We start from the raw sequence: 14,764 nt of genomic DNA, 5'->3' as shown, positions 1-14,764 counted from the left end.
AAAAAACCAAGGGAAGCAGACAGCCCTGGGGCGCCCCTGCACGGTGGAGGGGACACTATCTGCTGGGTTTCTGTCAAAAGAAGTGCCTAAAATTGTATCCCGTCTTCTCTCCCTGATGACTGCAGACAGGGCATTGCTGCCGCTCACGTTTACTAAGTTTGTTTTTTTTTTCTTTTTTTAATTTTTTATATGTTTATTTACTTTAGAGAGAAAGAGAGAGAGAGACAGAGTATAAGCAGGGGTGGTGCAGGGAGAGGGAGACACAGAATCCGAGGCAGGCTTCAGGCTCCAGGCTGTCAGCACAGAGCCCACGAACCCTGAGATCATGACCTGAGCTGAAGTCGGACGCTTGATCAACTGAGCCACCCAGGCGCCCCTCACGTTTACTAAGTTTTAAGAATACATTCCATAAACTCTATAAAACAGTTTAGAAAAAATTTATTTGAACATATGAAAGGAAAATTTAGACCCCAATAAAACAGAGAAGCTCCTCGGCGGTGAGGGCGGCCCTGGCCGGGTCCCCCACCCAGCGTCGAGCTCTCAGAGCTACTGGAGACCCTGGGGACAGGGACCTGCCACATTCACAAGCAGAGAAGCCAAACGGACCTGCAAAGGCTGCTCATGACACCCGTGCCCGGCCGCTCGGGCTCCCGGCACATCTGAAACGCCACACAGGCCCTCGGGCTGGAGGAATCAGCACCGGGGACGCCCATCCCATTCGGGGCGCCTTCTTCCTTCCATCCATCTGGTCTGGACTCCTGTGACAGTCACCCGGGCGGGAGGCACCCGGACTTCCCCACGCTGCGCAGCTTCCGCGCCAAGACAGTCCTGCCGCTGAGGGGCGGGGAGGGGGGCCGCCGGCTGCCCCCCAAAGGTCCTCTTCTATGGGGTGGCTCCCCCTTTCTCTGGAAGGCTTCCTCCGGCCCCGGCGGAAGGCACACTGCCACTCGGCGGCATGCGGGGCCGGACTAGCGGATGGGCCTGAACGGGAACGTCATGCCCGAGATGAAGGTGTGGCCCGGGTGCGTGGGCAGCGCGGGGTGGGCGGCGGGGTGGGCCGGCACGGCCCCGTAGCCCAGCGGGGGCGTGTGGATGTGAGGGTAGAAGCCTGGGGGGAGCGCCGCGTGGGGCGCCTGCTGCACCGGGCCCGAGATCACCAGCTGGAGCAGGCTGCAAATACAAGGACAAGGGTTAGGTGTGCGGCGGCTGGGCGGGCCTGTCCACTCGTGGATGTGCTGCGGCCGGGAAGGACAGAAGGCCTGGATCGGCGGTGGCCTCGCGCGAGCGCCAGGAGGGGCACCAGCTGCAGGTCCAGAGCCTGCACGTTTCCAGGCATGGAGGTCTGTGAACACGCGTTGCATGGGGGCGGCTTGTGGCTGGGGAACAGCGGCAGGAGAAGTGACCTGGAGGTGGCAGGATTGAGACGGAGACACCCCCCCCCCCCCCCCCCCAGCAGAGAGGATCCTGCGGCATCGCATCGGAGAAACCACAAGGCGGCGCTGGAGGCAGGGCGGCGAGAAGGCTGCGGAGGAAGGGTCTGCACGAGGCTTACAGTCCCCAGGAGCTCTGGGCACAGCCTCAGTGTCTGTGGCCTGGGGACTTCCACATCTGGCTCAGCCCCAAGTGTACACTTAGGAGGATCGTGACCAAGGCCTGATGGCACGAAGGACAGCGGGCCACAGAGTCATGCGTAGTGACTGAGTCTCAGCTGAATTCCAAGCACAGCCACTAGAAAGCAGGTCTTTCATAGACTCCGCCCTAAATAGGGTAGGCCCCGCCCCCACGATGGCCCCGCCCCTGGGATGGCCCCGGCCGGGACCCAGCCCTTTCCCACCTTCAGGGGCCACCTCCCCCACCCCCACCAGGAGGCTCCAACCCTCCTGCTCATTTGCTCCTTCACTCCAGGGTGACAGCCACACGCCAGCCCTACTCTTCATACCCCATCACTCCTTCCCCAACACCCTCCCGCCCACCACCGCCCCAAGTCCCAGGTGCCCCGCACCTTCTCCGCCCTGTGCTCTCCTCTCTGTGGTTCGGGACATCCATGGCCTGGGTCTCCCTCCTGGAATCCCCTTCAGTTTCCAGTGTTGGTCCCTTCTGGATCTCCCTGAAGAGTTCCCTCTGATCAGTCCTATCTTCGCCAGCCCCACACTCCCTCCCAGAGAGACCAGCAAAGATTGCTAACTTTCCCACATCAGGAGCTTCCAGGCCTTAGCCCGCCCACCCCCTGCAGTTAGCACCAAATACCCAATCACCCACCCAGTTAACGCCGGAATCAGAGAAGCTTCTCTGGCCCTCTCCTCTTCAGGACGGAGGCCTCCTTCCCCAGCCTGGCCTCTCCCCTCTCTCCCCTGGCCTCTGCGTGGGACAGACTGGCTCTGCTCTCGCTTTCCTAGCTACACCCCAAGGCCACGCCTCAATTGGGTTCTGTGTCTGCAGTGTCTACACCGGCCTCTCCACATCATCAACCATTCACACTCAGGACTTCCTTGTCTCTCCCTCACACTGCCCTGCTGGGTCCAGGAGCAACCCCAGGCCACCCTGCCCTGGCTACTGTCAGCCAGCTACCCGGAGCTCTGACAGGTGGGGGCTAAGCTGTGTGCAGACTGACTGTCACTGCCGTTCCCCCTGTCCACCCCCCACCCCCCGGTATAAAGTCTGGTGCCCAGAGCCCACAGGAGGAGCTCAGAAAGTAAGCCGAGGTCAGGAAAAAAGCTGGTGCCTGGCCTGAAGCTCTTCTGAGCCCCTTTTCATTTATGTTACTATTTTTTTATAACTCAGGGTGAGGAATTCAATCAAAATAAGCAAACAAATAAATCTAAGGAGGGTGTTACAGAGGCAAAATTTAGGTCATACATTCGTTTGAACCTGCATACTGTGCCAGAGATAAAATGGGTTTCAAGAAGTTTCCAGTCTATTCAGAAAGACAACAGAAAAAAGACTATCACAAGTCAAAGAAAGTTTCCAAGTGACTACAAGTCCTCTGCGTGCATCGGTGCCAGGCTGTCCGTCCGGTATGTGCCAGGAGGGCAGGGCCTAGCGCCGGCTGTTAAGTTCCACCGGGGTTCCAATGGGGACCTCTAGCGATAATGCTGAGGTGACAAAGGATTTAAACCCTGTCATCATTTTAATGTCCTAAAAACATTAGATATGAAATAAGAGCTGTGCACAAAGAAGAGAAATACTACAACGGGATTATTGGAAGAGGGGCAGAAAGATACCTATTTATACAAACAATGTCTTCAGATGCCAGGGAATTTTCCTACACCCAGGGGTGGGGGTGGGGGCAAGAAAGGAACAGTATGGGCTCTTGAGGGAAAGGTGGCCCTCTGGACAGCTGTCTATGCTGTTGACAGAGTATCTCAAGCAGGACCGTTCTACTTCACCAGGAGCCATCGCACTCCACCAATACGATACTCAGTTATACTCAGTTTTCGGATCTACCCAGGCACCTGACAGAAGCCGCCCCTCGCTGCAGGGTCTGACACGGAGTCCCCAACCACACACGGGGACGCAGACCTCAGGCTGCAACCACTCTCGCCATCAGCCCACGAGCTGGCCTTTGGCCGATCCCGGTTACTGGTCTGCCACATGTGCCCAGGGGCACCGGCCCTGGCGGCGATGGCGGGCCAGGCCCTGGGCAGCCGTGAGCACACGCGGCGGGCTCGCGCACCCTCCATCCACACTGCCTGCCAACGCCAGCCCTGGAGCCCCGGCCCCTGACGGTCTAAAGAAAGAAGAGTGTTAGTAATCCTACCGGCTTCACTGACTGTTTTCTGTCCCTGTGCACACTACCCTGGTGGCCGGAGTTCTGCCTTCAACTGTAACATTTCCTCATCAGGACGCCACAATTACTCTTTTCAGTGGATACATAATTTCTGCCCTTCTGATGTATCACTACTGATTTACTAGGGATTCCCATGCTTTGGGACTGTTAGGTAGCTTCCAACTTTTTGCTACTAGTGATGCTGTATTTGCATGAGACATTTTTGCACCCTTGGCTTCTGCTTCTTAGAGTCAATGAAACTAATCACATCAAGCGACATGCCTAAGTTTTGAGTATAACAGTAAGAGCAACAGCAGCTAATACTTCTTAGATACTTGGTACACACCAAGGCCTGGTCCAAGCACTGAGTTTTTACTCTAATCTTCGCAAAAATCCTACCTCAGGGGCGGGGCAGGAGAGGTGAGGGGAGCAGACAAGAGGCAGGTACTGTTATTTTTTTTGATTTTACATCAAAACAAGGCAGTGGGAGATAAGGAACTTGCCGAAGGTCATTCAGACGGCAAGCAGCGGCCTGGACTCTCCCCCAGAAGCTGTGACCACACAGCTCCCGCTCCTCACCTCTGTCATCACCACTACCCCCAAATCGTGACAATAGCCACCATTTACGGGCAGATTCCCACGAGCCAGGGACTCGGCCTGGAAGTTTACAAGCACCAACACATTTGATCCTTCCTCCAACCCAGGGCACAGGCGAATTACCCGCCCCCTCCCCCGGCCAACTTTACAGAGGAGGAAACGGAGGCTCAGAAACAGGTGAAGGGATTGCCCGAGCAGCACAGAAAACCAGTTAGACCCATGCTCAGAACCCAGTCAGTGCCATCCATCGACAAGGCCTAACTGCCACGCTGTGCCCTAGGCCAGGGCTCTGAAGTGTTTCCCAGAGGGCTGCGCAACCCACGATACCACCAACAACACGCGCATGGACGCCGGGAGTCACCACAAAACACGTGCGCTAATTTAAGCGAGCGGTAAATGGCTCCGAACTGGCTCAGGTTTCTTTCCTGGACTCCCAGGCAAGGTGAGCGCATCTCCTCGAGTTGCTCTCTCACGTGGGTCATGCTATCTCACCCCCCACTTATCATCGGGTCCTTCGGCAGCTCCTTACACATGGAAGCCAGGAAGCTGGCTGTCCTGTCCAGGAAGCCAGGACAAGAGGTCCAGCCCACCCCCGCCCAGGTAGAATTATTCGAGAGGGCACTTACTTATTATGGGGCAGCCTGGAGCACAGGGTTCTCAGGTCATCTGAAATCAAGGAGACGCATGATCAGGAACAGACTGGAGACAACAAGGTGAAATGTTCACTGAGTTCTTTTCAAGGACACCGGTAAGACAGCAATAGTGCCTGTACTGCCTTGTCCCATCACCACTCAGAAACTGCAGTCTCTCGGGGCGCCTGAGCGGCTCAGTTGATTAAGTGGCCAACTCATGGTTTCAGCTCAGGTCAATCTCCCGGCCTCGTGGGCTTGAGCCCTGCATCAGGCTCTGCGCTGGCAGCACAGAACCTACTTGGGATTCTCTCTCTCTCCACTCTCTCTGCCCCTCCCCAACTCATGTGGTCTCTCTCTCTCTCAAAACAAACTTAAAAAAACAAAACAAAACAAAAAAACCCTGCGTTCTCTCTTCCTTCAATTCTTGCTTTAACAATGAGGCCCCCAAAAGAGTACATGCCTCAGGAGAAGGGGCAGGTCTACTGGCCATCCAGCAGGTGGCTAGGAAAGGCTCCAGTGGCAAGGCTCTCACCGAGCAGAGCAGATGGCCCAGGTGTCCCAAGAGTGCCGAGTGGGAAACGTATCACGTGAGCGCCAGCTGGGGCCACAGGCCACTTCTGTAAGCCCACAGTCACTAAGCAAGCACAAGTTCTACGAGCCAATGGGAGAGGCCAGCACCGCAGTGGAGAATCAGGGACCTGGATGCAGGTGAAGGGAATGTTTTGCGCACTTGAACCTGTGCACCGTGGTAGGTAACGTGTGCCTCAATAAAAAAAGGACGCAGGAAAAGAAAGGGTTCTCTGTGAGGAGAGACAGTGAGGGATCCTCCTCACTCCCAAAGGGTCCCTGCTCCTGGGCAAAGTGGCCAGGAGACACTCAGACATCACAGTCAGTGTTCTACCTGGGGAAGCTGTGCAACTTTGCCCTTGTCCCTCACGCTACGAGGAGAGAAGCTGTGAAGGGGCAGAGAGCAGCACTGGTCCAGGAGTCCCTATTTTCCTTCCAGGAGGGCCCGGGCGAGGGAGTCCTCACCTCTCGTGCACAGCAGGGCTCCAGAGGCCATGGCCACCTGCAGGGCCTGCGCCAGCCGGTCCAGAGAGAGCTCGATCTCCTGGGAGGCGTTTAGGGGGTTCAGTTCATCCGCCAACCTGTTGATCTCCTCCACTAGTGGGACCATGTGGTCAAACAGGACGAGCCCCAGGCGCCCATAAAGATTCTTCTCGGTTAAGTGCACCTGCAGCATCATGAGGACCTGGAGGACGTTGAGGTGGAGTTTCGAGTACAGGAGGTGGGGGTCTCTGTCCATCCCTCCCGAGTCCTTTGTAACTTTGGTGGCGACGTGCCCGTTGGACAAGGAGGGCTTCTTCTTCCGTTTATAAGCCAGAGGGGCCTTCACACACCAGCGGATCAATCCAGTGAGCGGCGTGAGCTCTAAAAATCCTATTGGGAGACTGGCGGCAATCGGGGTATTTAAAAAAGTGATGAGAATCAACCTCGGGTCCTCAAAAATCCAGCTGACAATCATCTCGAGCAAGTCCAACGGTGGGATGAGGTCATCTGCCAACAAAGATGCCGTAAGTCAGGTGGGTGTGCGGCCCCAGTGACATAAGTGGATGGCGGGAGACGGACCCCGAAGTGCACACAGCTCAGCAGCACCTGACGTTCACACTACGTGCTCCGCCTACCTATTTTCTGTCCCCTTTCCTAGAACGTCCCCTGCGTGAGGGCTGAGACCCTTGTCCTGGCCAATGTTTAGCCCCGGAGCCAGGACTGTCTGGCCACAGTGGGGTTCAAAAAAATATGTTAAATCAACACTTCCCTAGAACTCCTCCAATGCCCTGAAGTTCATCCCATGGGTCAATGTAAATACATCTGCACACTCTTTATGTCCCAAACTACCGCCAACCCCCCATCCCTTCCCGGAGAGTAGCTTTTGTCTCCTGTGACGGCTACAGTGGCCTTCACAGAACAGTTCAGAGTGTGGTCTGTGGTCAGTCAGCTACCAAGAGCCATCCCAGCCCCAAATCTGGAATCTGTCTACGCAAAGCCTGACCTGCCATGACCCTGGAGACCCTGCACGTTCCATAGCCTAGACAGAGAAGAGCAATAAAAATAAATGTTGACATTCCTTCTGGTTTTGCGATGGGCCAGGCACTGTTCTAAATCCTTTACACAGATCAACTCACTCCTCAAACAAGCCACCTATTTATAGAACGGATGACGAAATTGAGGCACGACGATGTTAAGTCACTTCCCCAGGACTCACTAAAAGTATGAGGTCAGGGGCGCCTGGGTGGCTCAGTTGGTTTAAGTGTCCGACTCTGGCTCAGGACATGATCTTATAGTTCATGAGTTGGAGCACCATGTCAGGCTCTGCGCTGACAGCTCGAAGCCTAGACCCTGCTTCAGATTCTGTGTCTCCCTTTCTCTCTGCCCATCTCACACACTGTCTCTTTCTCTCAAAAATAAATAAACCTTAAAAAGTTAAAAAAAAAAAAATGAGTATGGGGTGCCCGGGTGGTTCAGTCGGTTGAGCATCCGACTTTGGTTCAGGTCATGCTCTCACGGTTCGTGAGTTCGAGCCCCATGTCGGGCTCTGTGCTGACAGCTCAGAGCCTGGAGCCTACTTCGGATTCCGTGTCTCCCTCTCTCTCTGCCCCTAACCTACTTGCATTCTGTCTCTGTCTCTCCCAAAAATAAATAAACATTAAAAAAAAATTAAGTATCACAGACCAAGGATGATGAATAATCAAATTCTGTGTACCTGAGGTCCATTAAAAAAAAAAAAAAAAAAGCTTTGGAGAGCCTGGGTGGCTCAGTCAGTCAAGCGTCTGACTTCAGCTCAGGTCATGATCTCAGTTTGTGAGTTCGAGCCCCGCATCAGGCTCTGTGCTGACAGCTCAGAGCCTGGAGTCTGCTTCAGATTCTGTGTCTCCCTGTCTCTCTGCCCCTCCCCCACTCGTACACTCTGTCTTTCTCTCTCTCTCAAAAATAAATAAATATTTTTAAAAAAGTTTTTAAGTATGAGGCCAGCCCAGATCTGGCCTCAGGTGGCCTGGCTCTTAACCAGCTGGCCGTACTGCCATCCTGGGGCTGGTGCACAAAGCCCTTGGGTCGTCTGCGAGCACGGGAGCGGGTGTCCGGCCTCCTGTCTCTGGGGCTGTTGAGCCCTCAGCTGGAGGAGCGCTAAAGATGACAGAAGCCCGTCCAGGACGCTGAGGCCGGAGCCAAACATGAGACAGGAGAGCGTGGGGCGAGCAAGACACGTGTGCATGGAGGCTCCAGCTGCTCTTTCTCAAGGGACCGGGGCCTTCTTCCCTGAGATCATGCCTTCTGCTCTGCAGTTAAACTGTGCCCTGCCCTTCCGTCATGAAATGTCGTCTGCAGCCTTTACTTGGTAAAATGTGTGTGTGGTCGGGGGGGACCCTGTGTGTGGCCCCTTTATCACCCGAGAGGGAACGCCAATTTCACACCTTCTTGTCGGGCACGCCACCTCTCCTTCCCGACACACACACACACACCTGCTGAGGCACCTCTGAGAGCCTGAGGGAGGTGTGTGTGCCCAGCGTGTGCAGTGTGTGTGTGGACTTGAGCGAACCATCCTACTCAGAGACCCAGCTTGTCTGCACCATCCGGGCAAGACAAGGTTCTGTCTCCTTAGGGGAGTTTCTTCCATCCTGTGGTCTGGAAGGCACAGACTCCCCAGGAAGGCTCTCAAGGGCAACAGCGGTCACCATTCTGACCGTGGACTCCAGGTCCATCCGCCACGGCCACCGCACCACTGCTGTGTGCCTGGCGACCTCCCTATCTCCAGACTCACCAGGCTGTATACATTAGAAATGTACAGCTTTTTGTATGTCAATCGTACCTCCATAAGGCAGTTGTAAAAAAAACAAAAATCACTGACATATCAGACTGGCAAACTGGCTTAAGAGAAAAACACCATGTCTCACGTCCATGCTAGAACACTGGCGGTATTCTCTGAACATTGGCTCCTTTTCCACGCTAATCTGTTCCCAGTGTTAAGGTCAATTTCCATCCTTGATGGCGTGGAATCACTGATCAACCGGGAAGCTACACAAAGGGTTGAATTAAATCTTTCCTATGGGAAAACTAAGGGCCCGACTACTGTTCCCAGCTATCCAACGCTCTGAGGAAGCCTCTGCAGGAGAGCGCCAGGGAGAATCCCACTCCGGCCGCAGGGCACCGCTCACAAGACCTGCCCTAGTCCCAGGGGCACGCTGCCGTGACAGAAAAGGCAGAAGGCGCATGTGACCATGATACGCATGTCAACGTCCACACTACGTCCACGTGAGCTTTCTCAAGAGAACGGAAAAGCTGAACAGCAAGGGAGGTGGAAATAAAGGTCCAAGTATATACTCAGGGTGCTGCTGGGCTGTACAGAAGCAGAAATGTCGTTGAAGGCTCTCCAGCTGCTGGTTTAGGCTTCAGACCAGAATAGGAGACTGCTGGTCGGCCCTCTGAGCAGCAAGAGCGGAGGGCAAAGGAGGAGGAACCTGAAGCAGAAAAGCAGGCTTTTCTGCAGAAAAACTGCTCACCAGGATGAGGTCCAAAACTTTCCCATGTGGAAACCCAGGGCCGCAGCCTGTCCAGGGGCTCACATGAGCCATGGGGGTCACGCAAGGACAGAGCCCTGTTTGCTCCACAAAGCCCTGTCTGTCAACCCGTGTTCCCCGGAAGTCATCCCTGGGGAGGAAAGAAGGCAGCAGAGCCCAGCGAGTGTGGGTCTGAGACTCCCACTCCAGCTCAACCGGAGAGGTTGATACTGGTTTTCTCGATTTGGAGTCTGCAGAAAATGACTGGACCAGAGGGCCCCTGACGCTGGGCAGGGACGGGGCACACAGGCTCCTCCCAGTTGAAGTCAAATGCCATCTACTGGCTGCCCGGAGAACTTCACCCGGCATCTCCCTGAGGAAGCCTCAGAAACCTCACAACAGAAGCCGCACGCGAGCCTCCTCATGCAACAGGCTGAAAACACGTCACCACCTCGATGTGACTGTTGCCAAAAATGTTGAACTCGAATCTTGCACAAGGAAACGACCAGATAAATCTAAATTGAGGGACATTCTGCAGAACAACAGGTCTGAGCTCTTCCAAAACATCAGTGTCGGGGGGCACCTGGGTGGCTGGGTCGGTTAAGCGTCCGACTCTTCTCAGGTAATGATCTCGTGGTTTGTGAGTTCAAGCCCCACGTCGGGCTGCGTGCTGACAGCTCAGAGCCTGGAGCCTGCTTCGGATTCTGTGCCTCCCTCTCTCTCTGCCCCTCCCCTGCTTGTACTCTGTCTCTCAAAAATGAATAAATGTTAAAAAAAAAAAAAAAGTCAACGTCAAAGAGACTTTTTAAAATGCTTCATCTGTTCAAGATTTGAAAGGGCCAAAATGACGTAACAGCCATGTATAATGTATAATCCCTGATGGAATCCTGAATTCTCCGGACCTCTGGGGGGGGACAGGGGAGAGGTTATTATTGAGATAATCAGGGAAATCTGAATATAGGCTATATAAGAGAAAATACTGTTCCCTCAATATTTAGTTTCTTGGGCGTGATAACAGTATCTTGGTTAAGTAAGGGGACGTTCTTGTTCCTGGGAGAAAGATACATATTTAAGGACTTAGTACAAGACGTTAGTAACAAACCCTCAAAAGTTCAGGAAAAACCAGTACTTGTGAGTGAGTATGAGAGAGGGGCAGAGAAAGAGAGGAAGAAAGGAGAGAAACATGGCAAATGTTAACAGGTGGTGAACCCAGGCGGGAGTCTTGCAACTTCCAATAATCTTGTAACTTTCCTGAAATTTTGTTATGTTTCAAAATAACAGTGAGGGATAACGAAGCAAATCCTGCCTGGGGAGAAAGCCATGTCTTCCCCAGATATCTGACCCTAGCGTGTTTTAGGCCGTCTGCCCCTCGGACCACTCCGAACCAGGCAAGAGGGAATGACTAAGGAAAGCTCCCTGCTAGCAAGTTCCAGAAGTCAGGGTGGCCCACTTCCTTCACTTTCAGCCAAAAACAAACAGACAAAAACGCCAAAGCATTCACTAGACGTTTTACCTGGGCGTTTGAGGGGACACAAAAGTGGCCAAGAACTGAACTTGTTGAGAGCAACAAGCTGTTTAAGGCTTACCTGACGACAGGTCATAGAGCGCAGTGACGGACGTGATGAACTGGCAGCAGAAGCGAGGGCTGGCACTGAAAATCTGCTTCAGCGTCTGCACGGATCCGGGCACCAGACAGCAGTAGTCGTCCACCAGGGCCCTGGCTAACCTCACGCAGTAGACCACCGGCGTCCGCTGGAAAGAAGCCACAGTCCACGTGACTACAGGTGTCGTGAGCTGGGAGGCTACAACCACCTACACACGGGGAAGACCCCCCCCAGAACGGGCACATCCACTTCCCAGAGGAGATAAAGATGTTCACAGCTAACTCCGAAGCAGGGTTTGGCAAGCAAAAGCCCACGGACCAAATCCATCCCGGTTTTTGTAAGTCAGAGACGTGTATCTGCTCATCTGCTTGCCTGTTGTGTAAGGCAGCTCCTATGCTACCAGGACAGAGTTGAGTGGTTGCGAAACACTCTGCATGATCCGCAGAGCCTCAACTATTTCCTGTCTTGCCCTTTACACAAAAGGCCTGCTGACCCCTGCTTTGAAGTGCAGTTAGTAAAGATCACCTTGGACTTCAGAGGAGGAAATGACAACTTTTGGGACCTGACAGGTAAGACTCCAAAGGCAGAAATGAACGGTGGCTACCACTTTGAAGAGCCTGAGGAGAGTTTGTGAGCTATCATGTAATTTAGAGCAGTGCTTTCTCACTTTCTCTTACAATCCTATCCTTATGGGTTCCCGTGATTCTTTCAAATCCTGTATCACCAGCCTCTCCTGCCTTTTTCCTTCCCACTCAGAGGCCGATGCGTAGCTAGGGCCACATTCAACAGCTGCTCAGGATGTTCTAGTTCCAAGGGCCAACCGTGGCCTACAGGGGAAACTGCAAGGAGAGAGCGTGCCAGATTGTTCCCTCAGGCTGAAATTTGCCCCCACAACCTCAAACCAGCCAACCCTACCTTCCCTAGCAGGGAGTGGTAGCCACTCACCCCTGGGGGTGGAGGGTTGGTGGCGGTGACAATCCCTGACTCAAGCCACCAAGACCTTGCCATTGACATCTGCTTTTATTTTGCCAAAAAGCCAGCACAATAGCATCAGGAGAGATAAATGGGAAATTATGCAATGAATTACAGGGGGCTAAGCCTGGCTTCACTAAGTTACCAAGGGATAGAGGTAATTGTGAGATTAAATACAGCACACACCATCAGTTCAGATTCCCCAGAAGTCAGACTGGTGAGAATGAACGTATAGATTCCACTGAAGCTTACCTGTGTGCTACAGAGACCAATATATACGTTTCTAACCAAATTCTGAGGATAAACAGATTTCAAGCAAAACAGCTACATAAACTGGGGAGGGGGAAACAACCCCAAATGATTTCAAATACTTGAGAATTAAGCAGGTCTGTGAAACTGAACGTGGTAAATTCTGTTAGCTTAATAGCGAATCATGTTAAGCAAAGTTCTGATTAATAATTACTGTAGGGGCACCTGGGTGGCTTAGTCAGTTAAGTGTCCAGCTTTGGCTCAGGTCATGATCTCACGGTTCATGGGTTCAAGCCCCACATCAGGCTCTGTGCTGACAGCTCAGAGCCTTGGAGCCAGGTTTGGATTCTGTGTCTCCCTCTCTCCCTGCCCCTGCCCAGCTTGTGCTCTGTCTCTGCCTCTCAGAAACAAATAAATGTTAAAAGTTTTTTTAAATAATTACTCTAAGTAGATTACCAGTTTCTGAAAGACTCTTGAGTAACAAAAGGCAAAACAAAATGAATCTTTCAAAGTACCAGCTAACACAAAATCTATTGTAAATATACATCTTTTCCTTTGATATTTAAAAACGGCTCTTCTTTCCATATCCATTGGGAGAGCCATCATGTTTGCAATGTCACCCTGGAACAATGCAAAACAAGTTACGTGCTTACTGACCCAACTGTATAATTTAATTTATAATGATCTTTAAACAAACAAACAAAAAATCCTATCTTGGAGGCTACATGTGTAGCTGTTTTCAGAATATTAACTTACCATATTCAACTAAGGAAAATGATTTTTCACTTGTTCTGAAGATGGAACTTTTTTTTTCTTCTCAAATCCATTTACCACTCCAAACTATTATTTTCTCAAGAAGGGATACTACCTGTCTATAAACATAGGAGGAGGCTATCAGCGTGCAGGGTAGCAACACGGAGGAGATAACATATAGAAAAGGCCTCTCCTGAAATCCAAACAAGGGAAAATTCCTGACACTAAACTCCTCTTCAGAGGCTCTCCGAAGGCTCTTTCTAGAGAAGTACCTGGAGCCAGGAGGCTGCACACTCCAACACTGGGATCCGACAAACAGCCACCGCCATGGACACCAGTTTTCCCAACAAGCTCATCCGGCTGTCATCAGCCTTGTTCCCTTGGGGGCTGAAAAGGGATGAGAAAATAATCTGCCGGACAGAGTCCTTGGTTTGCTCCTGGAAATAATTGCACATGATTTCAAGAAGTTGGAGCTCCTGAAGTGAATTCAACCTCTGTAAAACAAATCCAAGAAAAACGATAAAAAATTTAGCTTCAACAGATGCGTTAATTCGTAGAGTAAGAAAACAGGAAAATACTATCCCCCCCCCCCCCCCCAGGGAACTGTTCACCCCTCTAAAGGCCGGGTCCCAGGGGGCAGAACTCTGTTAATCTCGGGAAACGTCACTATACAGAATCGTACATCATCCTGGGTGGACTCAGGATGACCTACAGCGGTTTAAGACTCTCGGTTACGGGCCTTTAACGTCTCTTCCTGTAGCACTACTGACACCCGGCTGTCGCACGCCCCGCAAAACAGGCACACGGCTGAGCAATGCTCAGGACGCCACAGAAGGTGGATCTGGGCTGCTGTGAAGGAGCACGGCCAAGGGCGAGAACGGAGCCTGAGATAGCAAGCGGGTCTGTGGTTTGGCAAATGCTTGCCACCTCGAGAGGCGGAAAAGGAGCGGGAGTTTCCTCGTCGCGGACGCGGGTATCCCGGCCGCCCGCCGCACCTTGGGCTGCGCGCCGCGCTCCTTGGGCACCTGGAACACGAACTCCTCGAGCAGCTCCACGGGGCCCTTGTCCACGATGGGCAGCGGCGCGCTCTGCAGCTGGCTGCTGAAGTAGATGTCCAGGTGGTACAGCACCTCCTTGGCGGCGCTCAGCGCGTCGCGGCGCAGCAGCGAGTGGCGGATGTCGCTCATGGTGCGGCCGCTGCGGCCCGGGGCGTCCAGAGCGCGTCCGCACTTCCGCCCCGGGCCCCGCGGGCGCGCCCGCCGCCGCCGAGACAAAGAGGCCGCGACACGACCTCTGCCCGCCGACCCCGGCGCCCGCCCGTCCGCCGCTCCCGCTCCGTCCTGCTCAGGGGGCCATCGCCGCCGCCGGCCAGCGGGCGCCCGGCTGTGCGACTGCGGCGCCACCGAGGGCAGCGGGAGCCCGACGCCGCGGGGCCGAACGGCGGCGGAATGCCGAGCGCGGCGACGGCGGCCCGCAGGGGCCAAGCGCGGGCCGCGGCGAGGCCCGGACTCTCGGGAGGGCGCCACCTGGCGGCTCGGCCGGCCCGCGCGGAGGTACGCCCCGCCCCTCAGGCCCCGCCCCCGGGCCCCGCGACCGCCTGTGGGTCCTGCGGGGGCTCGCTGGGCCGCCGCACCC

General features: G+C 53.9%; 1 protein-coding gene across 2 annotated transcripts; it reads right to left on the bottom strand.

Moving 5' to 3' along the window:
- Window positions 1-421: 421 nt before the first annotated feature.
- INTS15 (integrator complex subunit 15) lies at window positions 422-14,593 on the bottom strand. Of its 2 annotated transcripts, none has more exons than XM_027042266.2 (6): window positions 14,155-14,593; window positions 13,402-13,623; window positions 11,138-11,303; window positions 6,028-6,552; window positions 4,990-5,029; window positions 422-1,170 (listed from the first exon to the last, which is right to left on the bottom strand). In XM_027042266.2, the coding sequence occupies exons 1-6, from the start codon at window positions 14,314-14,316 to the stop codon at window positions 969-971; spliced, it is 1,317 nt and encodes a 438-aa protein (XP_026898067.1). In that variant the 5' UTR covers window positions 14,317-14,593; the 3' UTR covers window positions 422-968. The 2 variants fall into 2 exon arrangements, with proteins under 2 accessions (XP_026898067.1, XP_026898066.1); XM_027042265.2 differs by having other exon boundaries at window positions 14,125-14,592.
- Between the last annotated feature and the right edge of the window lie 171 nt (window positions 14,594-14,764).

The sequence above is a fragment of the Acinonyx jubatus genome, chromosome E3 (genome assembly GCF_027475565.1).
Source record: "Acinonyx jubatus isolate Ajub_Pintada_27869175 chromosome E3, VMU_Ajub_asm_v1.0, whole genome shotgun sequence".
NCBI classification, from domain to species: Eukaryota; Metazoa; Chordata; class Mammalia; order Carnivora; family Felidae; genus Acinonyx; species Acinonyx jubatus.
Note: the sequence above shows the minus strand (reverse complement) of the source record. Positions and strands in the feature narration are given on the sequence as shown.

What these genes read in the sequence shown, in the direction of transcription:
- INTS15 (XM_027042265.2), bottom strand. Translation starts at nt 14,316, where the DNA reads ATGAGCGACATCCGCCACTCGCTGCTGCGCCGCGACGCGCTGAGCGCC. An exon ending in GCTCTATGACCTGTCGTCAG is followed by an intron (nt 6,553 to 11,137) that starts GTAAGCCTTAAA and finishes CTTTGTTGGCAG; the next exon opens with ATGACCTCATCCCACCGTTG. An exon ending in AGCCCTGCTGTGCACGAGAG is followed by an intron (nt 5,030 to 6,027) that starts GTGAGGACTCCC and finishes CCTTGATTTCAG; the next exon opens with ATGACCTGAGAACCCTGTGC.